General features: G+C 25.4%; 1 protein-coding gene across 3 annotated transcripts in view; it reads right to left on the bottom strand.

Moving 5' to 3' along the window:
• Positions 1–251: 251 nt before the first annotated feature.
• LOC127288015 (uncharacterized) overlaps positions 252–27,775 on the bottom strand; it is a 95,550-nt gene continuing 68,026 nt past the window's right edge. For 2 of the 3 annotated variants that reach the window (XM_051315200.1, XM_051315198.1), the window contains exons 5-7: positions 9,730–9,820; positions 4,986–5,042; positions 252–1,810 (exon numbers count right to left, since the gene is read on the bottom strand). In XM_051315200.1, the coding sequence (XP_051171157.1) occupies positions 1,728–1,810; positions 4,986–5,042; positions 9,730–9,820 (231 nt within the window). In that variant the 3' untranslated portion in view covers positions 252–1,727. Of the gene's footprint in view, positions 1,811–4,985; positions 5,043–9,725; positions 9,821–27,775 lie in introns of all 3 variants that reach the window. The other variant, XM_051315201.1, reaches the window with a different exon arrangement.

Below are 27,775 nucleotides of genomic sequence, written 5' to 3'. Positions count from 1 at the left end.
ACAAAATCGAAAGATTTGCTTTATTTATATTATCATCAGTGTTTTTGAAGCAGATTTTTTATCCAAATATTCGACAATTTTCTATTGATATATATCTATATATTAGTGAAATGGGAAAATTCGAAAAAGTTTTTTTTTTATATTTATATAATAGAGGATAATTACAATAATTTCTATAATTATTTTTCGAGATTTTTGAAAAAGCAGTCTATCGCACTGTCCGCTTTTGAAAAAATTTTTTTTTTTAAATGTTATTTAACTATCTACTATTACACGAGATGAGAGCGAAATCTTTTTTTTTTTTTTTTCTTTTTTTTTTTGTTAATAGACGAAATTGCAGATATGTCATTTAAAGTGTATATATAAAGTCAAAAGTTTAAAAGTCAACCACCAGCAAAGATATAGATCTTAAAGTTGCCGGTGGTCCATTTTCTTTAATCTTGTTCGTCAGCTCATTGACACACGTCGAGTAAACTTATCAGCGTTTCTCCTCAACATAATGTAATAAACTTGAAAAAAAAAATTGCATTAACATACTTTTTTCAGTCCATTATTTTTCATGATCTCGCTATTTTTGAAATTTTTTTTTTTATTTCGAAAGATTTTTAAAAGTCTCAACAATCACAGTTTGGAAAATTAAAAAAATTTGAAAAAAAAATTGAAAAAAAATTTCATTAATTAATTTTTTTGAATTTGTTAATAAAAAATGAATTTTTCATTTATCAAATGGAATTAGATTTTATTTATTTATTTATTTTGTTTTGAATTTGTTTGTTAAAATTAAATTTTCGAAAATAAGTTTCTTTTTGTGAACAAAAAAATTTTTTAATATTTAATAATGTGGAAAGAAATATTGAAAAACATAATCTACGTTATTCGCAATAATTCTTGGCTTTTTTTTTATTTTATGATATCGATGTTTTAAATCTCGAGATTTTCATCACATGCACACCTATAACGGATCTCTAAACCCCATAATAGCTCCACGTATACAGGTGGCAAAGGGAGAACATACTTTTCTTTTTCTTATACTTTTTTTTTTTTTTTTTTTTTTTTTTTTTTTTTTTTTTTTTTTTTTTCCTTTCAAACCACAGTAGCGACTCTGTCGTAAAGCTCGTAATATAAATCTTATGGAACGTTGAACGTGTATTTAGAAAGACGCATCGAAGCACATTCGATAATTTATAGGAAAACGTCTCTTACATCTCCTGAAGAAACTTATTTGCTTTTTCCTTTCAACTCGCGAACTTTACTTTCTCTTTGAGCCAAACTCGATTATGTTTCTAGAGGAAATTGATAATTTCACCATCCCACCACATATATGTGGAAATATAGTTTTTTTCCCCCAATATAAATAATACCAAATTTTTATACATTGAATTAAAATTTTTTTTTATATAGATAACAATTTCTATTTTTTTTCTTTTTTTAATAAAAAAAAGAAGTTTAAATTAAAAAAATTTTTTTTTTTTATTAAAATAATCAAAATAGAATAATTATTTTTATTAGATGAAATTTTAAAACTGTGATTGTTGAATTTGTAATTGATAAAAAAAATGAAAAACGATTGCGAAAAATTGTTAATTTGAGAAATTAATTTTAAAAAAAAGAAAATTTGATAAATATTTAAAAATGAAAAATAAGACATTTTTTTGTGTGTAAAATTTGAGTCACTTTTGAAATTTAGATGGACTTGAAGAGGATAATAATCAATAGTTTTGTGATCTTCAAAAAGTGGGTGATTGAGGATCCTCTTCCTCATCCTCCTCGTCCTCATCTATTCCTGGCTCGCCTAAGGCGTGTGCAAATTCTGAAACAGATATTTGATTTTTACTTTTCAACGATTTCTTCATATATATATAAATATACTATATGCTATCATATAAATAAAATAAGAATGGAAACAATAACGAACTCAAAAGAACGTACGATGTACTTTTGATTTTACATATAAAAGATTTTCCTCATGTAAAGAATAAAGTAATATATTTAACTTGAATTTAAATCCTTTGGCTTCTTTATATATATATATATATATATATATTTTAACCAAAAAAAGAAGAGACGTTATTAATTTTTAATCTTATAATATCTTAAAGAAAAATCTTTGGTTATTCTTTGTTACTTCTAAGGAGAAAAATCACAGAAATTTTTGATTCTTTTTTATTATGTATCGTCATATATGGTAAATTAATTTTTTTTTTCACAAAGAGTTTTTTTTTCCTCTTACTTTTTTAATCTTTATTTAAAAAGAAATTGATTTTATGAAAAGAGATAATAGAGATTTAGTAAAATTAATATCAATAATGGATTGGCTTGATAAATATATTATAATCATTTCCTGAAAAAATAGTGGTAAGAAATAATAATTAAGTTAGACATGAAACAAAACTACTTTTTGAATTATTTTGTAGAATATAATAAAAGTATGTGATTTTTTTAAGTAACAATAAATTTTATACCAATATAAGTAGTTTAAATAAATTTTGGTCAGACATAGTATATAGTAAAATTCATTTAACCAAAAAAAAGAAACACAATTGTGTTATTTGAAACAAAATTTTATTTGTTGTCTGTTAATAAAAAAAGATTTTACTACTGATAAATTAATAATTAGTAGTAAGAAGCAAATTTAGTCAGACAAGTGTGTTTATTTTTAAAGAATATAATTACTGTTATGGTCTAAAAATGACAATTTTTTTTTGTTTTTAAGTAGTATAACCAATCTTTAGTCAGATATCAATTAAAAATCGTATCTTTTTAGAAAGTCAATTAGGTTTTATATTGTTTTTTGATAAAAATTCTAAAAATGACAAATATTTTGCTTTTAAGTAGTAAAACCAATTTCTAGTCAGACATAAAAAAAATTGTTTTTAATTTTAAAAAAGTCGATTATGCTTTAATATTGTTTTATGTCAAAAACTCCAAAAATTACAGTTTTGTTATTTTTAAGTAGTATAACCAATGTTTAGTCAGATAGCAATTAAAAATCGTTTTTTATTAAAAAATCGATTAGATTTCCTTACATAATCTTTTTAGGTAAAAATTAAATACTGGTATTTTTTTCATTCTTAAATAGTAAAACCAATTTTTAGTCAGACATGAAGTAAAAATTGTCTGTTTTCTAAAAAGTATATTGAATTGCATTAGCCCTGTATGTGATAAAAATTTCAAAAATGAAAATTTCGATGTCTTTAAGTAGTAAAACCAATCTTTAGTCAGACAGCAATTGAAAGTCTTTTTTTATTAAAAAGTTAATTAGGTTTTATATTGTTTGTAGTAAAAATTATAAAAATGACAATTTTTTTATTTTTAAGTAGTAAATCCAATGTTTAGTCAGACATCAATTAAAAATTGTATTTAATTATAAAATGTCGATTATGCTTTAATATTTTTTTATAGGACCAAAAACTCAAAAAATTACATTTTTGTTATTTTTAAGTTTTTTATAACCAAATATCTTTTTTTTTAAATAGTTGATTAGGTTTTATATTGTTTGTAGTTAAGAATTATAAAAATGCCTTTTTTTGTTTTTAAGTAGTAAAACCAATTTTTAGTCAGACGTCGCAATTAAATTTTAATTTATTAAGTTTCGTTCTTTATTTTTTAAGTAGTATAACCAATGTTTAGTCAGAGATCAATTAAAAATCGTCTATTATTAAAAAGTTGATTAGGTTTTTTTTTATTGTTTTGTGGTAAAAATTCTAAAAATGATAATTTTTTGTTTTTAAGTAGTATGACCAATGTTTTTGTTAGACAGCAATTAAAAATCGTTTTTTATTAAAAAGTCGATTAGATTTCCTTGTATAATCTTTTTAGGTAAAAATTAAATACTGGTATTTTTTTCATTCTTAAATAGTAAAACCAATTTTTAGTCAGACATGTAGTAAAAATTGTCTGTTTTTTAAAAAGTTTATTATGTTGTATTAACTTTTTGTGATAGAAATTTCAAAAAAGGAAATTTCGTTGTTTTTAAGTAGTAAAATCAATGTTTAGTCGGACAGCAATTGAAAATTGTTTCTAATTTTTTAAAGTTTATTAAATTTTTATATTGTTTGTAGTTAAAAATTCTAAAAATGCCAATTTTTATTTGTTTTTAAATAGTAAAACCAATTTTTAGTCAGACATTAATTCAAAATTGTTTCTTTTTTATTTTTTAAGTAGTATAACAAATGTCTAGTCAGACATGAAGTAAAAATTGTCTGTTTTGTTTTTACGTGAAAAGAATATTATAATAGTTGTGGAAAAAATCAAGAATCAATAGTAGAAGACTTTCATGGTCAGACATTTAGTAAAAGAAAAAAAAAATCGAAACTATGAAGGTCAATGTGAAATACTTGACGAAGAAAATTTCTATAGAATCCAAAGTGTATTCTAATCTACCCCTAAAGTAGAGGTCTAAGATGCGAGGTAAATGTCCTCGTTCTATTGCCTATCTTTTTTCTCTCCCTCTCTCTTCTCTCTCTCTCTCTCTCTCTCTCTCTCTCTCTCTGTCTCGTTTAAAGGCGCCCTTGAAGAAAAATGTTCCTTTTATTGAAGATGCCAAGGCTCTTCACAGACAAGGTTATCTTTCACAATTACCATTCGAAAGAGAAAACGATATGCACTCTTGATTTTGTTTTCATGATCATTTTTTTTTCTGAATGAACAATGTGACACTAAATACCATATTTTGACATTTCAAAATTTGTTTCCCAAAAAAAAGAAGATAAAGAAAAAGAAAGACTCTTTTGTGTCAAGGTTATTTGCATTCTTTTATTGACCTTAAAGAAAATTTTTATTTTTGAAAAAAGAAATTAAAAAAAAAAATTTTTTCATTTTTTTAAAAATTTCTTTAAGAAATTTTCTTTTTTCAAAAATAAAATTTTCTTATTTCATATAAGTAAATGGGGTGAATTTTTTTATCTTTTATTTTTAAAATTATATATATACCGATACGCGAGTATAAAAAAAAACAGACGAGAAGAGGGATAAAAATTTCTTACCGTAAAAGTCGATACGACCGTCGCCATCAACGTCTACCTCTTTTATCATGTCTTCGACTGAAAAGAGTTGTAAAATTAGCATATAATTTAAAAATACAAAACATGTACAATGCTAAAACAAAGCATAATACAGATTTTAATTAATACCTAATTTATATTATATTTTATAGCACAAAAAAGAAAAGAAAAAAAAGAAAAATAAAAAGAAAGTTTTTCCACTATAAAAAATTGAAACTAAGTTTATAATTTTAGTTTCTTGCAATGAAAAAAAATGTATAATTTTTTTTTTAGAAAATATATTGTTAAATAAATTATTTAATAGAATTTTCAAAATTTCTAATGTTATGAAATAAAATTTAAAAAAAAATTAGTTTTTTCCTGTACAGAAAATTAGTTTTTAATTTAAAGTTTATAATTTTATTTTATTATACATAAAATTTTTGTTTAGCGTTTTATTAGTTTATTATATTAAAATATATATTTTGCTAAATAGATTATTTAATCGAATCACAAAAATCCCTAACAAAATAAACTTGGATATATTAAAAATTGAATTTAAGATATAATACAGAAAAAAAATGATATTTCTATATTTTTCCCTACAAATTTCCGGTGTATACACTTAATTGCAATTATCACTTTCAGTTTGAATTCGGTGCAAAAGTAATTAAATTATGGAAATTTTCGAGTTTCTCTCACTCTCATTTCTTCTTTTCTCTTTTTAAAATGCACGAAACGCAGTTGGTCAAAACCCTTAATCAGAAAGTATTTGAAAGACTTTCTTTCGATTGACTTAACGAATTTTCGATGATAGAACTTAGTGACTGTTAAGGTTAGTTCTGAATGCAGTTTCTCCCCTACCCCTTCCCCTCTTGTCTTCAACCCTATTCTCCTTAATCCTGATTAATTCCAATCACGAACATCCTTCTAGGAAGTGCTTCGCGTCTTACGAACTCTAAACGGCTACCTATATATATATAAGATTGTTAAAAAAAAACCACGATGTGTTCTCAATTATTTCTCAGCGAGAAATTTATTGCCACGTGGTACAAAATGAATGTGACGCATGGTGCATCCTGATATACTACTTTGTGGGGAGAAAGAGAAAAAAAAAGAGTTTTCTTTTAACGAAAATGCCAAACTAAGATAAAATGATTGTAATTTTCTTTTTCATCGATATTTATTACTATTTTCTAATTAGCAGTTTTCATAAAAAATTTTTTAATAAATCAAAATTTTATTTAGAAATAAAATTTAATTAAATTATTATTTTTTCTTTTTTTTTTTGCCTATGAAAAGAGAATTTAGTTTTTTTTACTGTTTATTTTATTCGCGTTTAATTAATTTACTTGTGCAGAAGAATTTCATAAAAATGTGTGTCCATATAGTCACAAAAGATTTTGTGCAAGAGAAAAAAAAAAAAAAAAAAAAAGTGTACGAGTTCTCCTATCTTGTTAAAGGCATTGCAAACTGTCAATAGAACTTTTTAAATTTCAAATAATTCATTATATTGCCTAGCTTTAACAAAAGTAAATGAATTTAAATTAATAAAAGATTCTCTGTTTCTCTATCTCTCTTTTTTCTGTGTGAATAAAATCTTTAAAATTTTATCAATTTACTGCAGCAATAAATAAAAAATTAATTCACAAGGGTAATTTATTTATTTTTTTAAATTAATTTTTCGACAAAATCAATTAGAACTACCTATTTAAATTTAAATATAATTTTATTTGAATAAAATAAATAAAAATTATATCACATGATAATTTATTTTTAAAAAATTAATTTTTTGACAAATTATATCAATAGAACTAGGGTCAGTTGGGGTAAATGGGGACAAAATCGTTATTTTTCACAAATAACGTAATTTTTTTCATTTAAATGGTATAATATTTGCGGGTTTATATTTTTTTAAGTTGTTATTTACGTTCCCAGGATTAATTTTATGCAGCAGAACAAAATTTAGATAAGCTTTAAACGCATGAAACTGACTGTCACCATTTACCCCAAAATTTAGAAAATTTCATAAAATTTGGGGTAAATGGGGACAGCATAGTTTCTAAAAATGTTTTAAGAAAAAAGTTTCCTAATGTATATTACTGTATTAAGGGATGAAAAAATTTAAAAAAAATTTGTATAATAGTTGAACCAATTAATTTAAAAATTTTTTTTTTTATTTCAGTTATTTGTCTCGCATTTGAAAAAAAAACAGACTTAAAAATCATACCAAATTTTTTTCTTATTCCTTATGTGACTCCCATAACATAAATTCACTTGAATTTTTGATTTTTGTTAATTTGGTTAATAATGACAAGCTGTCCCCATTTATCCCAAAAATTTGAAAACTCAGAGTAAATGGGGACAGCTTGTCATTATTAACCAAATTGACAAAGATAAAAAATTCAAGTGAATTTCTGTTATAGGAGTCATAAGAAATAAGAAAAAAATTTGGTATTATTTTTAAGTCTGTTTTTTTTCAAATGCGAGACAAAATATTGAAACAGTTTGACTTTGATTTTTAAGTTTTTATGCATTGAGCGATAACTTTTGAACTTCATTTTAAAACTGTAAATTAAGCTTTAAAACCTCTTGTCCCCATTTACCCCCTGTCCCCATTTACCCCAATCCTATTTAAATTCATTAAAAATAAATTAGTATAATTAATTTACTATAAATTTGAAAATTTTTACATAAAAAAATTTTTAATTCATTATTATCTAGTTTAAACAAAAATAAATGAATTTAAATTATTATTTATTAATTAATTTATTATTAAAAAAACTAATTTAAAAATGTTTAATTAATTTAAAAAGAAAATAAAATAGATCATTTAAAAACTGAATAAAAATGGTTTCTTTTCTAAGTAATAAAACTTTTATGAAAATTAGCAAATGTTAAAATGGAAATAAATATTTTTTCGGTGAAGTTTGTTTTTTTTTTCCTTTTTTTGGGGGGGAAGAAACTGTAGTGATTGCATTAAATGGAAGCTCTTTTGCTTTTGTTAAAACGAATTGTCAGACGTTAAGTAGAAAGTGCTTTTGAAAGTGTTAAGGTAAGATCAGTCTGAAGAACAAGGTTAAAAATGCAAACTCAGTATATCTAAAGTTTTTCAAAGAAAGCTTCGCGATACGTGCTCGTGCTGACAGCAGGCTTAAAGACCACGAGTTAGTAACTTTTTTTCTTTTTTTCTTTTTTAAGGATCAACTAGTAGTCCTGAAACTTTGATATCAGAAGTTCAAAGAAACGACATTAAGCCATGTTGAGTACCTTTCTCAACTGGAATAATATGCGTCTGTCTATTTTTTCTTTTTTTTGTTAAAAATCTTATATTTTATTTAAACCTAATTTCCAAATTATATTTTGAAAAAAAAAATTTTTTTTCTCTATCTTCAAATTTTTGAATATTAATTTTTATTAACTAATAATAATAATAATAATAATAATAATAATAATAATAATAATAATAATAATAATAATAATAATAATATTACTAATATATTATGTTATTATTATTATAATAATAATTAATATTATTTTTTCCCAAAATTGAGTGGCAAATTTTTATATTAAGATGTAATTTTTAAAATTGATAGAACGAAAATTTTTCATTGTGAAATAAAATGATTATATTATGAAAGTCTAATAAATTTTTGTCGTCGTTGCATATGAGCGAAGGTTTCGCATTGAAAGAGTATTGGGTCAAAAAGTAAGCCGGATGTAAAGCATCTGTGGAACATTTGGTGTCGCGACCCCGTTTCCGTTGTAAATTATCGACTCTCGCTAAACGTCCCTTATATCTGAATACTATGGTACACCGCATAAGTAGTGATCGATTTTTTTTACGATTTTATACATGAATATATAAATAAAAAAAAAATAAAATAAAAAATACATTCGAAATAAAGTAAAAATAAAATTTAATAGAAGGAATGAAGAATTTCAATCATTATTGTTATAATAATTAAATTAATATAAATAAAATTCAATAGTGAAACATCCTTTTTTGGTCAGACAGCGTTAGAAAGTTCAAAGTATATGGAAAATTATGTAAAAAAATTATTTTCAATAATAAATTTTTTTTTTAAAATCTATGTCAATTAAAATATTTATTTGTAAGTAGAAAAAATTATTTTAGTCAGACAAAATAAACAGAATTCGGTTGTATTAATTTGTAAAAAAAAATTGATAGAAAATGATTTAAAATTCACTGTATAATGATTAATTACTTTAACAAATAATTTTCAAGTAGTAAAACCCAATTTTGGTCAGACAATGTTAGAAAGTTTTCATTATATATAGTGAAATAGGATGTAAAAAAAGCTGAAATCATTTTTAATGGATAATAAAATAAAAACATGTTAAACAATTAAAGTGGGCGATGAGTAGTAAAACCCAGCTATGGTCAGACAATAATCATAAATTTTACGATTTGGTATGAAAAATTTGAAATAAATTCCAAGTAAATATAAAATCTACATTTGCCTAATTGAAAAATAAACCGTAAAAACCGTTTTTTTGTCAGACAAGAAGTTTTTATGTTAAAGAAAAATGTTGTTTAATTCTAATACTTATAAAATCTAAATAAACAAAACAAATAAATTAATTAATATATAAAAATATATAAAAAAAGTACCTTGAAAATATATGTATAAATAAAAGTAAATAAAAATAAAAAAAAATAAAAATATATATAGAAAAAATATATGTAATTATTTTTAGATTAAAATATGAAATATTTACTGACTTTCTTCTTCGGAAAGATCCTCGCCTAAACATTGTAAAACGGCTCGGAGATCAGATGCTGTGATGTACCCTCTATTGTGTTTGTCAAACACCTGAAACACGAATACAAATGGAATTTTCAAGTTAAAAGCAAAACATGTCATGAAATTTCTCTAAATTGCTTCGGTGGTTTGGGGGGGGGGGTGTGTGGGTGAGGGGCTCTACTCTAAATGGATCGACTGCAATCTGATCGCGTCGAATAATCTTTGTAATTATTCAAGCTGAGATTTTAATGTAAAGTGCTGTGTGAAGGGAGCAATTAATCGTCTCACAATTCCAACCAGGGGAATCTCTTTACCTATTGAAAAATTTTTTTTTCAAAAATTTACCAAGGACACAATTTTTTTTTCAACTTTCAATCAAGGATTTTTCTTTTTAATTAAAAAACTCATTTCATTAAATATTGTTGATTCTGTTGAAATTTTGAAAAAGAGAAAAAAAAATGTTTCTATTTTATAGTATTTGGTATTACATGCTCTCTTATTAATTGGTTTTCTAAACCAAATATTGGACATTTTATGAAATATATAAATCGTGGATTTAATAAATTGATATTTTCTTAAGGGGACTTTCTAGATTAATAAAGTATAAAAAATTATTAATTTTTTTTTCTTCTTTTTCTCTTTGTAACTCGTTTAATGTAAATAAATAATTAAATAAAATATTTATAAAATATTAATAAAAAAATGTGTTTTTTGTCAATTCTAAATATATATATATACATATATATCTTTTTATATTATAAAAAGATTTCGCCGCAGCCGCCGCTGTTTCAGAAATTTTGACAAGGATGGGTCATTCCATGTCAAGTGTACCTAACCCATGTTTTTGTCATGGTTAGGTAAGGGTTAGCCAACCCATGTTTTTAACATGGATAGTACACTACACTTGATATGGAATGACCCATATGAATATAGCCGCAAGTCCCCTCTCCTTCTCCTCCCTCTCCTCTCCCCTCCCTCGCAAAAAATGACCTAAATTTTAAGGTTATGTTCGTTTCAAGAATCTGAATAGGGCCGCATGTCCTCCTCCCTCCCTTCGCCACTCTCCGTATTTCCCACCAAAAATCACCTAAATTTTAAAGTTATGTTCGTTTCAAGCCTCTAAATATAGCCGCAAGTCCCCCCTCTAACGCCAAAAATGACATAAATTTTGAGGTTATATTCGTTTCAAAACTGAATAGAGCCAAAAGTCCTCCCCTCAACGTATTTCCCGCCAAAAGTGACCTAAATTTTGAGGTTATGTTTGTTTCAAGACTCTGAATAGAGCAGAAAGTCCTTCCTCCTTCCCTCATCTTTTTCCGTATTTCCCGCCAAAAATCACATAAATTTTGAGATTATGTTCATTTCAAGACTTTCAATATAGCCGCAAGTGGAGGTGGATTTCCCGCCAAAAATGACCTGAATTTAAAGGTTATGTTCGTTTCAAGACTGTGAATATAGTCGCAAGTCCCCCCCCCCTTCTATACGTTGAAGGGGAGGTGGATTTTCCGCCAAAATTGAACTAAATTTTAAGGTTAAGTTATTTTGGCGGGAAACGAACCGAGAAACAAACATATCTCAAAATTTCTGCCAAAATTTGGAGCAAAAAGACAAAGAAACAAACATAATCTCAAAATTTAGGTCCAACTTTGAAGGAAAATGACCAAAAAACGAACATAACCTTAAACGTAGGTCAAATTTTAGCTGGAAAATGTAAATAATTAGAAAAATTTTGTTTTAAAAATTAAAAATAATAAAAATTATTGTTAATAAAAATTGTAAATAACATTTAAAGAAATAAATAATAAAATATTAGTAATAGTTTTAAATTCCAGAAATTGGCCAAACATTAACTCAAACATCTATATATATATATATATATATATATATATATAGAGAGGGGGGGGGTATTTGGAGGGTAAGCAATATAATTAAATAAATAATCTTTTTAGGGGATTTAATAGGGATTTTGAAAGTTTGACTAACTTTTGGAAACGATTAGAAGTTGTCAGAAGGGTTATATGTACGAGTATTGGCTTGCATAGTAATGAACACTTGACTTTCAGCAACTCCGATCTTCGTTGTGTGGTATTATGCAACGCTGGCTTGCATACGATTAGTCGGATCTCAGGGAGAAATTATTCGATTTGTCGTTTCAACTCCTGACACTTTACTACTGACAATTACTATAACTTAATCTTGTACCGCCTCTAATATGCATATTTCGCATGTAATTCGTGACGCACTCATATAGTTGCGTGACAAACTTCGTATTTTCATGTGTAAATATAATGATTTTTTCAAAAAAAAAAAAATCTTTGTTAAAATTTTATTTTATTAAATTTAAAATTATTTATTTATATTCTCTTTATTTAGAAAAATTGTATTTGTTTATTTATTTTTTCAATTTAAAAAAAATATGAAGTAAAATTTATATTACAAAAATTAAAAATTATCTAACAATTAATTAATTAATTAAATTAATTTAAATTTTAATTTTAATTTTAATTTTAATTTTAATTTTAATTTTAATTTTAATTTTAATTTTAATTTTAATTTTAATTTTAATTTTAATTTTAATTTTAATTTTAATTTTAATTTTAATTTTAATTTTAATTTAATTAAGTAATTAATTAATTCATTTAATTTCAGTAGTAAAAACAGTTTTTGTCAGACAAAATTGAAAAAGTAATCGTATTAAAATGAAAATTTAGAAAAAAATAGAATTTTAAATATAGAAAGAAGATCGAAAATTGTTCTTTTTAATAATAATGATTTAGTAGATAATAATCAGTAGTAATATCCAGTTTTGGTCAGACGATGGATATAAATTTTTTAAACTGTCATGAAAATTTCGATATATTAAACAATAAAATTAATGGATAGTAGAAAATTTTCAATTGTCCTTAATATTGTTTAAATTTTTTTCCCCCTTTATTTGGAAAATTAATTTTCAGTAGTAAAAACTAATTTTTGGTCAAACAAGTTATATAGAAACGTATCAGAAAGAAAATAACTAGAGCAGTTAATGATTAAAATTATCAAGAAATAAATTAAAAAAGTTAAAATAAAAATAGTTTTTTTTTCTTTTATAACTTTCTTTTTATTTAGTTTTATATTTTCTTTTGAATTTTTTCAAACATACACGGAAACGAATCCTCTTAGGATTAGATTTTAAAGGGATTGCCTTTTTTGCAAGTTAAATTCCGTTCAAGCTTTACTATTCCATATATATAACGCAACAGAGATATCGACGTAATTTTATCGAAAGGGAAAACTAAAGTCACAAAAAATCTCTTCTTTTTTATAGTACATAGAAGTAAATTAATTCAAGTTAAAAGGTTTTTATATTCACACATAATTTTCAGAATTTCAGAATTTTGAAATTAATTTTCACCTACTATAAAATTGATTTCTCTAAAGTTAAATCATCTTTCGCAAAAGTTTGATAGTTAAATGTTCACTTTGATATATAAATTCAAGACTCACTAAGAAACTGTGTTCAGTTATATAATATAATTTTCTTCAAAGTTGTTTGGTAAAGTAAATGTATTGAATTTAAAAAATTTTTAATATTAGTCAAAAATTGTTTGCATTTTATTCTGTTTATTTTTAAATAAGTAAAGAAGAATTTAAAAAAAATTTCTTCTACACTTAACTAATTTTTTTTTAAATGAAAATATATTTAATTAACATTACTCTCTGAATTTTATTTAATGAGTATTCCTTTGGTAATTTAAATTAGTGACAATATCTATTAATTTTTAGTCATTTTTCACTAAAATTTTAGTAAAAAAAAAAATGTTACTAAATCAAAAAGTAATATTTTATTAAAAAAATTAGTAAATATTTCCACGAATTTGAAATAGTAAACGAATTCTAATTAAAATTTAAAGGCTGTATATTAATAAAAAGAAAAAAAAATACTTCACTCTATTCTCATCTGACAATTTTTGTCATATCTCAAGAATGATGTGAAAGCTTATCAGTCAGAAGTTTATTTATTTTTCATTCATGGTACACGGGAAAATTCCAACTAATGTCAGATTCACAGAACAATGACTTTTCCCCTTTTAGAATCAGGAAGTAGAGCTGAATAGTTCACACACACACACACACACATATTTATTATTATCTCAATAATCACCGGAATATGGCAATTATTCCAAAATAATCAACAGATTGATTATAATCTCATTATACACAATATACGTATAGAGCCTACAAATTCCGCGCATGGAATATTGCAATTTCAATCTTGAAAAATTTATTTGCCTCGCATGAAGAAAACTAGAAAAGTATATCTCGGAGTTTCAACCTTGAGCGGATGTGGATTTTCAGCTTTCTATTTCCGTCTCGCCAGCCGGACGACGTTCGTTTCTTTCTGTTTGCAATAAAAAAAAAGAAAAAAAAAAGAAAAAAAAATAGTCAGAAACAGGAAGTGACTTTAGCCTTCGAGAGTCTCTAGTGAAATTGACTGGACAGAAGTACGAATTCAAGGTACAAATCTCTCTCACACAAAGTTGTGAGCAAGGAATAAATTGGCTACTTGATCTTCAGAGACCATTGTATCAAGTGAAGGAGAGTATATTTTAAAAGAGAAATAGAAGAAAATCTTGAGGAGAAAAAAAAGCGGATAAGTTTTAAAGTCAAATTGACCGATTTTATCCTTGTGTCTGTAAAAAAATGTTTATCTGGAACAGCGATACCCTCATAACAAAAGGATATCCCTAGGATATCCATAGGATATCCATAGGATATCCATATCAATGGTCGATATCCTAGAATGGTCCCCAGGATATCTTGGGATATCCAAACCGCCGGTCTGTGGGACATCAACAGGACATCCATAGGATATCCCTAAGACATCCACAAAATATCTATTGGATATTATATCGCAGGATATCCATGGGATATCCTCAGGATGTCCGTGGGATATTCTTAGGATATTCACGGGATATTTAATATCTCAACATATATTTTTAAAGGTTAAAATTGTTAAGCTAATATGAGTCGCCGGAAAGTAAAACCACACATAAAATTCTGACGGCCATGTTAATGCAATTGGAGTCAGAATTTTATGTGTGGTTTTACTTTCCGGCGACTCATATAATGAATAATAATATAATAAAAACAAAAATTTTATGAGCTTCTAATTTATTTTAAATGAAGATTTGAAACGAATTTTTCAAAGTTTTTAAATAATAATTAATATAATTAATAATTAATAATAATAGTATAACTAATATTAATACTGCCGTGCTGATGAAGAAAGTCCGTACTTGCATTTAGAGTGTTTTCGAGATATTTAAAGAAACGCGTTTTTAACTAGCATAATTAATATATAAAAGTTATTAAAATAATTACAACGGTACTTAACTAATTTTAGCATGCTCTATTTAATGGCGCAAAAAAAATTTCAAAATTTTCATTTTTTATAAACAAAATGTCGATTACTGCCAAAAATTAATTTTGAAATCCTGAAAATACTGCCACAGAGTCCGTAAGTGCTCCTATGGCTCGATGATGTCACGACCATAGAGTCCGTACTTGCAGCCGTACTTGCATACGTACTTGCGTACGTATATTCTGTCTTTTTACTATGGAAAAAAGTATTAGGCTTTTATATTTTTTACAATTTATGTTTGTTGTTATTTAAAAAAGTATAGAAGTGTAATAAATAATAATTTACAAATAAATTAATAATAGTTTTTCTTTAATTTCTTAATTATTATTAATTTATTGAACTGAAAGAAATTCAGAAAATATTAGACAAAATAAAATTCAATTGTCACTGAAATATAATATTTAATTATAAACAAATATATTATTATCAGTCATTTTATTGAATTTATTAAATTATTTTAAATGATGTTGATTTTTTATTTTAATAATGGTTGTTTATAGTTGTTAATGTTATTGAATTAATTATTTATTATTAAATTATTGTTTAATAATATTAATAATAATATTATTGTTTAATTATTGTTATTAAAATATTATTTAAATTAAATTAATTAAAAATTATTATTATTATTATTATTATTATTATTATTAAATTAATTAAAATTAGTATTTTCATTTAAATGTTTATTTATTTTAGATTAATAATAAATAATTAAATTACTTAAGTTAATGTAATGTTATTTGTAGAAATGCAAGTACGGACTTTTTCCATCAGGAAAGTTGGTCCTTTATCGCCAGAAATACTTGACGCAAAGAGTCCGTACTGGCTCTTACGGCCCATGGCATCAGTATTTCTAGTCAAGTCAGACCACATTTACTGGCAGTACTTGCTCTTGCGGACTCTGCTTCCAGTAAAGTTCGTAAATACGTCATCATTTTCGAGCAGTAATAGCACTTACCGACTATTTTTGCTTGCAAGTACGGACTCTGTCAAAATGATTTCGCGAAATCACTGTAATTAAACACTAATTAAACACTAATTAATTAACATTAATAAAAAATATTACTACAGCTAGATTCCTTTTTTCATAACGAATCCAGTGATATAAAAAACTCATTTTCGATAAAAATGTCGATTACCGACTTTCTTCATCAGCACGGCAGAATAGGTATTCGTTATTTGTGGGGAAGAATTTATATTGTTTAAAGCCAATTTATTTTCTGACAATATTAAGCATATGAATAAAGGAATGAATCACGAATAAGAAAAAAATTAGTTAATAATTTTTCAAATTAAACAACTTTCTCGAAAAACAAGTTGCATTTTATTTTATTTATATAAAATTTAATTCACAGAATATTCTCACTCGTAGTCTCATAATGACTTTAAAAACAGTATCCTGAGAATATCTTCTTGCCATCCAGAAGATATACTGAGAATATCCTGAAAATATTTGTGGGATATCCTGACGATATCTATGGGAAATCTGGAGGACATTTATGAAAGTCTATAGAGATATCCAGAAGATATCCTGTGGATATCCTGAGATATCCATGGAATATCCAAAGGATATCCAAACCGCCGATTTTTGGATATCCTTAAGAGATCCTTTTGAAATCCATAGGACATCCCTAGGATATCTGCGGGATATTATCAATATATCCCAAGATATCTTGTGTTATTAGGGTATGTTTGTAATGAATGTAATGATAAAATAAGTGTTGGATTAGCTCGCCGGATCACTCTCTTAATTTGAATAAGTGAAATTTCACTGGTGAAATAGCTAGAAGTCGGTTACTGAATCATTTAGTGAAATGTTCACTGAAAATCAGTCATATATAACTGATTTCCAGTGAAAATTTTACTAAATGAATCAGTCAATCTGTTTTACCCATTACCGATCATACTGATTGACTGATTCATTTAGTGAAATTTTCACTGGAAATCAGTGATATATGACTGATTTTCAGTGAAAATTTCACTAAATGATTCAGTAACCGACTTCTAGCTATTTCACCAGTGAAATTTCACTGATTCAAATTAAGAGAGCAGGGTTCTTTTTTAAGCAACGATATTACATTAAAATTACAGACACAATTTGAAAAATAACGTTTATTAACAAAAAAAGAGACGACATAACCTAAAAATTACATACTAACAACGCGATTACAATAAAAGTACGACGTAAATGATTTTACAATAAGAATATACGATGAGAACAATTTATATACAAAACGATCAAAAAATATGGATTACATTACTCTACGTTACGTTAAGTTCCCTACGCCGGAGGAACGGAAGCGACGACGAACAACTGCGCCAGGGGTTACGTATACAAAACGGGAACGTGAAAATGCAGTAATGCTGCTTTGTGTCTTCAACGGTTAATACCTCGTTGAGACGAGAGAAATACTCTCATACGATACGTCGGAGTAATGCTCCACAGAACTTGGGAAAATGCCCCAGTGTGAGGGAAATGCCACTCACTGACTCCGTGAACCACAAGGGACGCTTGCGAGAGAGCTCAGCGGTATAGTTCTCGCGGTGCGATCGGGTACTACGACATACTTTGCGGTCGGTAACATTTTATCGACATGGGGTATATACTTTTATCGCCGTGAGGCAAATATTTATTACAAATATTTGCCCGCGAAATTTTCTAACTATCTTTACATGTTTATCTATAGAAGAAAGAAAGCTTTCGCTGTTTTAGTGAAACATATATCGTTGTTTTCGTGAAACTTATAGCTGTTCCAGGGAAATTTTTTTTTCCGGCATTAATTATTGATATTATTCTATTTACTCGCTGTATCTGTGTACTTACAAAAAAAAAAAAATTTCCTCATCCTTAACACAGAAACGATATATCCCAAAAGTGGTATCAATTTCATTTTCACGATGTCAATTGATTTGAATCGTCTGGTGTACGATTCGATGTAAATTGCGTTTGCACTCTATATATATATATGCGTATATGATCAGACTCGCGTTAATAATTGTGCGCGCAAATCTCGTTAACATTTCTCAGGGGAATTGCACATGATTTCACAATGTACTTGATATATTTATGTATTTATTCGTAAATTGACCATTGGCACAAAATTGCATTTTATAATTATATATTTGATTTATTTTCGGAAAATTTTTTTAATTGATTTATTAAAGGAAACCGTTATTTTAATGAAAAAAAACTGAATTTTCAGTAGAAAACTCCATTTTTAGTGAGACGAAAGAAATATGGACAAATAAAGTGGAATATTTAAAAAAATACAAAAATTAACTATTACTAATTTCTTTTACTGATTTTTTTGAATGGGAGAGTAACGCAATTTTAACGGAAAATTTCGAATTTCAGTAGTAAATTTCATTTTTAGTCAGACAAAAATTTTCAAATAGAAAACAAAATGGAATATTTAAAAAATTAAAAATCAACTAAAGAAACTGGCAATTAATATTGGTGGATTAAACATTAAAGTTGATTAAACTTTTTTACGATTTTTTACTATTTCTTCTTTACGATAAAACATTTATAACTCTTGTCTGACCTAAAATAGACTTTACTACTGAAAATTAATTTCTAAAGTATTTACGATGTTTATATATTTTCTACTATTTGGATGAAAAATTTTGTTAAGGTTTTTGTTTAACCATTTTTCAATATATTAAAAATTTTCTAATATTGTCTGACTAAAACTGGGTTTTACTACTGAAAGTTGTTTGCTAAATCATGAATTATATAACTTTAGTTTCAAATGTTCTACTATCTTTTTGGATTTTTTTATTTTTCTTTTTTCTTCAATATTTCTTTGTAATTTAATATCTGTTGTCTGACCAAAAATTACTTTCACTACTGAAAATAATATAAAGCAATAATAATGATTAAAAATATTAATTTTATAATAATTTATTTTTTTGTTTTTTTATTAAAGTCTAAAATTTATTACTATTGTCTGACCATAATTAGGTTTTACTATTAAAATTAAATTTACAATTGAAGGTAATAAGAATAGTTTTGAATTTTTCACTCTCTATCACTATTTTTTTTTAAACGATAATTTCTTTCCCTGATGTCTGACCAAAAACGATTTTTACTACTGAAAATTAATTATTTTTATAGAAAGTAATAATAATGATATAAAATAATAATTTTACGTTTATTTATTATTAGTTTTTCATAACAGTTGGAAATTTATGACTTGTCTGACCAAACCTTGGTTTTACTACTGAAATGAAATTTACAATTTAAGATAATTGAGAGTAGTTTTAAATTTTTTACTCTTTTTATCATTTTTTTATTTTAATGAGAATTTCTTTACCTAATTTACAACTGTTTTTTGATCAAAACAAGATTTTACTACTAGAAATTAATTTCTTAATTATTTGCAATTATTTTTTCCCACAAAATTTAAAAATGTCAAATATTTTAATCAGGGAAACAGTTTTGACTAATTTTCGAATTTTATTTTGTTTTTTTCTCAAAATATTTCGATTTAAAAGAAAAAAAATATCGACATTTTTTTGTAAAAAGGATTTCACTACTATAAAACAAGTTGAGTAATATAAATGAATTTTATTATCAGAAACCCCAATTCAATTTATGGTATAGCACCATCTATATAACGGCAAAAAAAACGGGAAGCGGATTCTTTTTAAAAAGTCTTCAACACTTGAAATCCTCTTTCATTGATGGAATTGATGGTGGAACCAATGCGAAGACGAATAAAGGTTTCGCACACTCAAAACTAAATGCGAGAATCTCGATGAAATAAACGTACAAGATTTTTCATTCTTATAAGAAAATTGTTTTTCTACGAGAAAATAATAAAAAAAAAAAAAAAAAGAGTGAATTTTTTTTTTTAAATTCCAAAAGATAATTTTCTATATAAGAATTGGCCCATTTTTTTGTTGAGAATAAATTCTTTCATTTTACTTATATATATATATATATATATATATAGTCTTTTCTTCTCTTTTTAACGTCCGCTAAAGAGTTTAACGGGACAGCATTGGGGTCACGCGCCCCCCACGTATTGTAGTTACCGAGTCGATATTTTAATCTCCGCGACCTGGCTACCGCGAGAGCTTGCAGATTGTGTTCCTGTCTCATATATATAAAAAAAAATAGAAAAAGACGAAGGACTAGGAGAAAAATGTGTGTGTGTGAGAAAGAAAGAGAAAGAGAGCGGGGAGGGAGAAACGAGAAAGATGGCACGAGGGGCTAAACGACGAATGTGAATCAGCTGGAAAAACGAGCACGCGATGGATCGGGCTTTACATATCTCTCTGGAAAACGAAGCGCGAAAGAAAAAACAAAAGCTTCTTTCAACGTAACGTTTTCTACGCGCCTTTTCTTTTTTTTTATTATATACCTCTCGAAGGGAATTTATTAATATATAATTCGACAATTTTTTTTTTATTTCAATCTATATTTTTTTTTTTTTTTTCTTTGCTATCCCTGTACTAAAATATTTAATTTTTATCTATTACATTTTTTTAGAAGAGAAAAAATGTAAAAAATTAATTTTTTTTATTTTATTTTTTAGAAAAGAAAAAATGTTGTAAAAATTTAATTTTTAATCCATTAGATTTTTTAGAAGAGAAAAAAGGTATAAAAATTCATATTTTTGTTTGTATGCAAAATATGCAATATTATAGAAGCGAAAATTAAATTTTAAATCTATTAATTAATTTTTTTAGCTTTTATATATGTAACATCTTTGTTTTTAAATAAATTATTTTAAAATATGAAATAAAATTGATAGGATGGAGGTAATAACAAAAAGTAAATTTTATTGAAATTATACTTGAAAAATTCGAAAAAAAATCTCTAATTTGATTGAGAAAAAATTTATATTCAAAAAAATATTCTTTAAAATAATAATTTTAATAATTAATTTTTTTAAATTTAGTAGTACCTACATGATTTTATATATTTCTAAACAGAAACAAAATTTCCTGAGGTTTTAAATTTTTTTTTGACAATTTTTATGATTTGTGGTTTTTTTTTGTGATAAACCACAAATTAAAGCAATGATACATTTATTTTGAAATTTATCTGCTTTTTTTTGGAAAACAAACACCTATAAAGATTACATTGAATTTGAATATGTGTGAATCCACAACTGGGTCAAAGTGTAAACTGAAACCGTTATTTCCGATTCAAAATTACTGATAATGAACTCTTTTTTTTATATAAAGTTATTGTTTTGTGAGAAATTGCTTTTCATCATAAAATCAAAAAATAATTTCTCTTTTATAAAACAATTTAATTTGTACATAATTTTTTTGCTGAAAATTTAGAAAAGAAATAAAGAATTTAGAAAGATTTTCCAAATCAAAAATTTTTTTTCTAAAATTACTTTATATAAATAAATAATTAATTTTAATGAGAAATGTTTAAAATTTTGCTTAAATTAATTAAATACATTTACGCTAAAATTTTTCTTTATAATTTTTTCTCTCATAATTTATTTTTAACTATAGCTCAATATCTAAAAAAAAAAATTCTTTTACATGCGCGAATAATTCTTTTTTTCAGTTCATTAAATTTGTAAAAATAAAATTTACAAAAAAATTTTTCTAGTTAATAAAAAGTTTTGTTGAAATTCATTTTAAAAAAATGTTTGTTTTAGAACTCATATTTTTATCATATATGTGTAATATTTTATTTTCGGTTATTAACCAACATAATGGTTGAAAATTAATCAGATTAATTACAAGCCATTTAATATAGAATTTTATACGATATTCGATATAATTTCCGAAGTAATAAAAGTTACTGAAAAATATATATTTTATTCCCATGCAACGTTGTCTGAAAATGGAAAATTTTTATTATAAATGACCTAAAATGACAAGATTCATCTATGCCACGTTATCTTTTCTTTTTCTCACCCCATCTTATAAATATCATGGGAAACGATTTGAAAAATTCATCATTAAAGATAGCAGTGGGATTTTTTCTTATTTTTTTTGTTTTTTTTCAGAAGATTTTATGCATTTCTATAAACTCTATTAGTCCAGTCACGAAAAGTAAATTAAGATTAGATGACAAAAACAAATGGAAGCGATAAGAAAAGTAGAATATAAATTATCATAAATATTTTCATAAAAAAAATTTCGAATTTTATTAATTTATTTTTATTATTATTTATTATATATATCTATTAATTTTATTGTAATTTATATCCAAATTTTCATGATAGCGTAAAAATTTTATATCTATTGCCTGACTATAACATTTTACCACTAGTAATTAATTCAATTCATTTTTTTATATAATTTCTTTAGATGTAATAGGAAATTTTTGACATTGACCAAAATTAATGTTTCACTACTGAGAAGTATTTGTTTTTTTTTTTTTTTTGGAATAATAAATAAATAATATAGAAAGCCTTCATTGAATTGGAAAAAAGGGATTATAAAATTTTAATCAATTTCAATGAATGGTTACAATTTAAAAACACAGAATTGAGAAATTAATTTTTAGTAGTAAAAACCAATTTTGGTCAGACCACGAAGATAAAATTCAAATTGAAACCAGAAATGAAAAAAAAAATTCATGTTAAAAAATGTAAAATTATCATTATTTATTTTAAGTAGATGTTGTCAGTTTTAGTCAGACAATCAAGTAGAGACAGATATTAAAAAATAAAGATCATTAAATTAAAAAATATTTTACATTTATATTTTAAGTAGATATTGTCAATTTTGGTCAGACATTCAAGTAGAGTAGAATAATTTTAGTCAGACAACGATTAAAAAATAAATAACAAAAATATTTTGAGAAATTTTTCTTTGCTCTCTCTCTCTCTCTCTCTCTCTCTCTCTCTCTCTCTCTCTCTCTTTCTTTCTGTTATTTTATTAATATTTATACGCGCGTAAATTTCTTTCACATAACATAACTTTGATTCTTTTTGTTTGTCTTTTTTTTTTCGGCAAGCTCAGAGTATTCCTCTATAACCTGTCTCATAAATTTAAAGTTTGTATCTCCAGCTCCTGGAATTTAGCATGAACAAACAGATAGAATTTTTTGTTGTTGTTGATGTCACGAATAGTTGCAGTCGTTGCAGTTACTGATTTTAGAAGGTTGAAAATTGCATGCAAATTTGTATAAACTGTTTACATATATATATATATAAATATATCAGATAAATTTTCACGTTGGTCATAATTAATTCACGATTTACTTACCGCGAGGACGTAAAGTTAAAATGGGCTCGCAATAAATTATGAAAAGCTGCAAACTTTATTGCCTTCGAGGTATTAAATTATTCCCCAATATATGTATACATATCCGCGCAGTCTAACTATGCTAATTTAATTAGCCCACGCATTCTTTTTTATCCCATCGGAATTATTGTTCAATAACAATTGTTTTATTTGAAATTTAATTTAATTTAAACAAAAAATTTAATGATGAAAAAAATATTACTAATTCAAACTGTAAAATTTTACTATTATATTATATTTTTTAATATTTTTTAAATGTTTTTATATATATATATATTTTTTTTTTTTTAATAATTTTTCATATTTTTTAAATATTTTTTAATATATTTTTATATATATATTTTTTTATTTTTTAATATGTTGTAATATTTTGTAATATTATTTAAATATTTTTTTATATTTTTAAATATATATTTTTTTATTTTTAGGGTTCCGTACCCGAAGGGGGAACCCTATTAATGAGACTAGTGAAGCAATGCATGTACCCCCTCCCCCTAGCGGCCACACGAATTTATTTAATATTTTTTAATAGTTTTTAAATATTTTTTAATATTTTTTAATATTTTTTAAATGTTTTTATATACCTATATTTTTTTATTTTTTAATAATTTTTAATATATTTATATATATATTTTTTTGTTTTTTAATATTTTGTAATATTTTTAAAATATTTTTTTATATTTTTAAATATATATATTTTTATTTTTAGGGTTCCATACCCGAAGGGGGAACCCTATTAATGAGACTAGTGAATCAAGACATGTACCCTCTCCCCCTAGCGGGAGATTTTTAAATTTTTTAAATATTTATAACATATTTTTTAAATAAATTTTACATATTTTTTAAGAATTAGTAATAAAAAAAAGAATAATATTACTAATTCAAACAGTAATATTTTACTATTATATTTTAATATTTTAATTATTTTTTTATTTTTTTAAATTTTTTAAATATTTTTTTATATTTTTTTTCTCTCCGACCAAAGATTGAGGTCAAAAAAAAACGGGCGTTCAATCGTTTTCACAAAAAAAAAACTTTTTAGCAAGAAATGTCAATACGATTAGTTGAAATGTTAGTTTTGATCATCGTTCTTGTTTAAATCGACATCGATTTAACATGATGAGTCTATCGGAGTTCTTCATGTGACTTGGTTTAGATAAAATGCGAAAGTTATGCGTTCAATCGAAAGGAAACTGTGAATTGGAATTGTTACTTGTGTCCTATGTATAGTCTAAATCCGATTGGACTTTCACCGCAAACTTGCAGTTCACAAATGTATTTTTATGTCATCAGATTTGGAACAGCTTTTATAAATCGACGCTGTCAATCTATAAAAATACTTTTTTTTTCCTTATAGTCTAAACAATAAAATAAAATAAAATAAAATTATTGGGAATTAAAATGGATTTATTAACAAAGAAAATAATTTTAAAAAATTATGAATTTTTTATGACTATATTTGTTGACAATTTAAAAATAAATTTTTCCTCTACTTTAATCTATTTACAGTTGAACGTTGACTAGTGTGCGGTGACTTTAACGCCAATCAAATTGAATTGTTAGTTATTCCACAATCACTCAAATCTCACTCACTCACTCACTCTCTCAGGTCTTGTTTTAACTAGTCGGGGGTTTTCGCTTGTTTGAATAACTGAATATATACGAATCGAGTTCCTCTAAACTTTGCGGACTATTGCTAATTGTACGTGGCTAACCAAAGAGGCGACCTTGCTCAACAATTCACGTTTAGAGATGTTAAGCTAAAGTTCATTTAGATATATTATTATTTTACCCATTTCAGTTGTAATCGTTTCAGTCAACAATTTAATTCACAAATAAATTTCAAACTCTCATAATTTATTTAATTTTTTAATAAAATTGTTTGCGGTGACAAAATATTTCCCATTGTTAATTTATAATTTAATAATAAAATTACCTAGCTAGATTTCTGAATTATCGACCGATGGATAATTACGTACAGATGGCGCTGCGTTACTTGACACAATTTGAAATTGTCACATAACGGATCTAATATATAAATAATGAACGTGTAAATAATTGGAAAAAAAACATCAATATAGTTTTAAAAACCAATTTTGCACATCGATAAAAATTTTTTACGACAATACATTATACTAAATACAACGTGTCTATCGATTTTCACATAATTTACAAGCTCTAATACATCTGGTCAACTATGAGCAAACACATTAGTTATTCAACCTTTCTGTGAGTCATAAATTTCACAGAAAAGTGAAACCAAAAAAGAGAAATTCGCCTATTTTGTTATATTAAAAAAAAAAAAAATGATTTACAATTTCTGGTTTCTATTTGCTGGATTAGTTCATTTTGGTGTGACAATTAGAAGCAATTATACTCAAGGATTACTAAAGTATCTAAATGAAGAATCCAAATTTTATCAGGTAATGTTTATAATTGATGATCAATTATCATTGAATTCAAATAAAAAAATCAATTCACTAATTCAAGATGTTTCTGAACAATTTCCATCATTAACTGTTGGATTAGATAAAGTTGATTTAAAAAAATACTTTCCACTCAAGGCACAAAAACCAAGAAGAACGACATTGTTCATTTTTATGCTTAATGTTTATGATTATAAATTAAATATTGCATTGAATGAACTTAGATATTTGTCACAGGGTCATTCATATCCCAAGTGTTTGATAATTTTTTATGATCGAAGAAAGCCTACTTTCGAAGAAGATTACAAAAATTATCTAATTACCTTTTGGCATAATAGATTAATAGACATTACTTTGCTAGATTATTTGGAAAAAAATCAAACGTCATTTTTTTGGGAAACAAATGATGTGCCCATAATGTATGAATTAAATATTTTTGCAAGAAGGTACAACTATCAAGAAATTAAACCACAAACAAAATGGTTTCCAAATAAATTATTAAATCTACATGGTTATCGAATGAAATTTCTTTACAGTAATTTGGAAAATACTTTAACTATAAGCTTTTATGAGGAGGCCAATAAATTCCTAAGCTTGTTTTCAAAATCAATGAATTGTTCTATTAGACCTGTTGCGTTAAAGAATATTAATTCATACAAAGAATCTTTCGTTAAAGAGGGAGCAGAAATGATATTAAATCAAGTGGAAGTAAAAATATTAAATAATGAAGCAAATAATCCATCAATGATTATTATGTCATTTATAATGACAAAAGCAGTGATTCCAAATATTCGAAAAGTGACAGGAAATGTATTATTTTCTCAGGAATTTATTAACATGCTGGTTGCAAGTCTGATAACAATTGTTTTAATTCAAATAACAGCTATTGTGTTAAAATTTAACAGAAACACTTGGCAAACATTGAACATCAGTCGAATTCTAATAGGAATGTCCATTGTCAATAAACCAAAGAAATTAGCTGAGAAATTATTATTCGGTATCTTTATGTTGAGCTGCATTGTTTATTCATGTTATTTTTATTCTGTTATTTTGGATATCAATTTTCGTGTAGAATCACAAATTTCAACACTCGAAGAATTGGCAAATTCAATATTGACACCAATGATTGATCCCATGCTGAATAAATCATTATTATCCAGTTCTCGTTTTTACATTCAAAAATTAACATCAAAATCTATAAAGATTCCTGATCATGGATTGCCGTTTAATTGTTTATATTACTTGGAAAGGAACAAAAACATAAGTTGTCTTATAAATGATGCTGAATTGATTGTCAATAATTTTCTTAAAAATTTTAAACGACGAGAATTTAATGTCAAAATACTACATGAGACTTTGTTATATCAACTAATTAGCTGGAAGGCAAGAAGCGGTTCACCTTTTATAGATCGTTTTAATCAAATACTTCAAAGAGCATCAGATTATGGTTTACTGCACAATTTTTTATACAACGATATAAGAAGAATTGATAAAATTCAAGCACCGGAAATAATCGAAAAGGAAAAATTGTTTTTAATTATTTTTTATGTACTGTCAATTGGATACAGTTTTGCTGTAATTGTTTTTATTGCCGAGATGTTGAGTATCATCAGTTGGAGTAAAGTCAAAAATTTTTTTTCCCAGGTGCGAATTTAGGCTGGCTGCCAGAGTTGAATGGTTGGGCCTAGGTTGGCCTAACTTTGGCAAGCGAAGTTTGGTAACCAAAGTTGGTCCAACCTGGGTATTTACAAGTAACCAAGGTCGGGCCAACTTTGCATGTCAACTATGGCATGCTGAGTAAAGCCAACCGTTGGCCCAACTTAAACCAGAGTTGGGCCAACCGTCGGCAAAACTTCGGGAAACATGGTTTAAAAGACTTAAATGCTTCGGTTGGCCAAACTCTGGGTGAAGGTTGCCCCGACCGTCGTCAAAACTTCGGCAAACGTAGTTTAAAAGACTTAA

The sequence above is a fragment of the Leptopilina boulardi genome, unplaced genomic scaffold (assembly GCF_019393585.1).
Source record: "Leptopilina boulardi isolate dan_hultmark-lab unplaced genomic scaffold, ZJU_Lbou_2.1 LbouV2_38, whole genome shotgun sequence".
NCBI lineage: Eukaryota > Metazoa > Arthropoda > Insecta > Hymenoptera > Figitidae > Leptopilina > Leptopilina boulardi.
The sequence above is the reverse complement of the archived record's forward strand: the minus strand, read 5'-3'. Positions and strand labels throughout refer to the sequence as shown.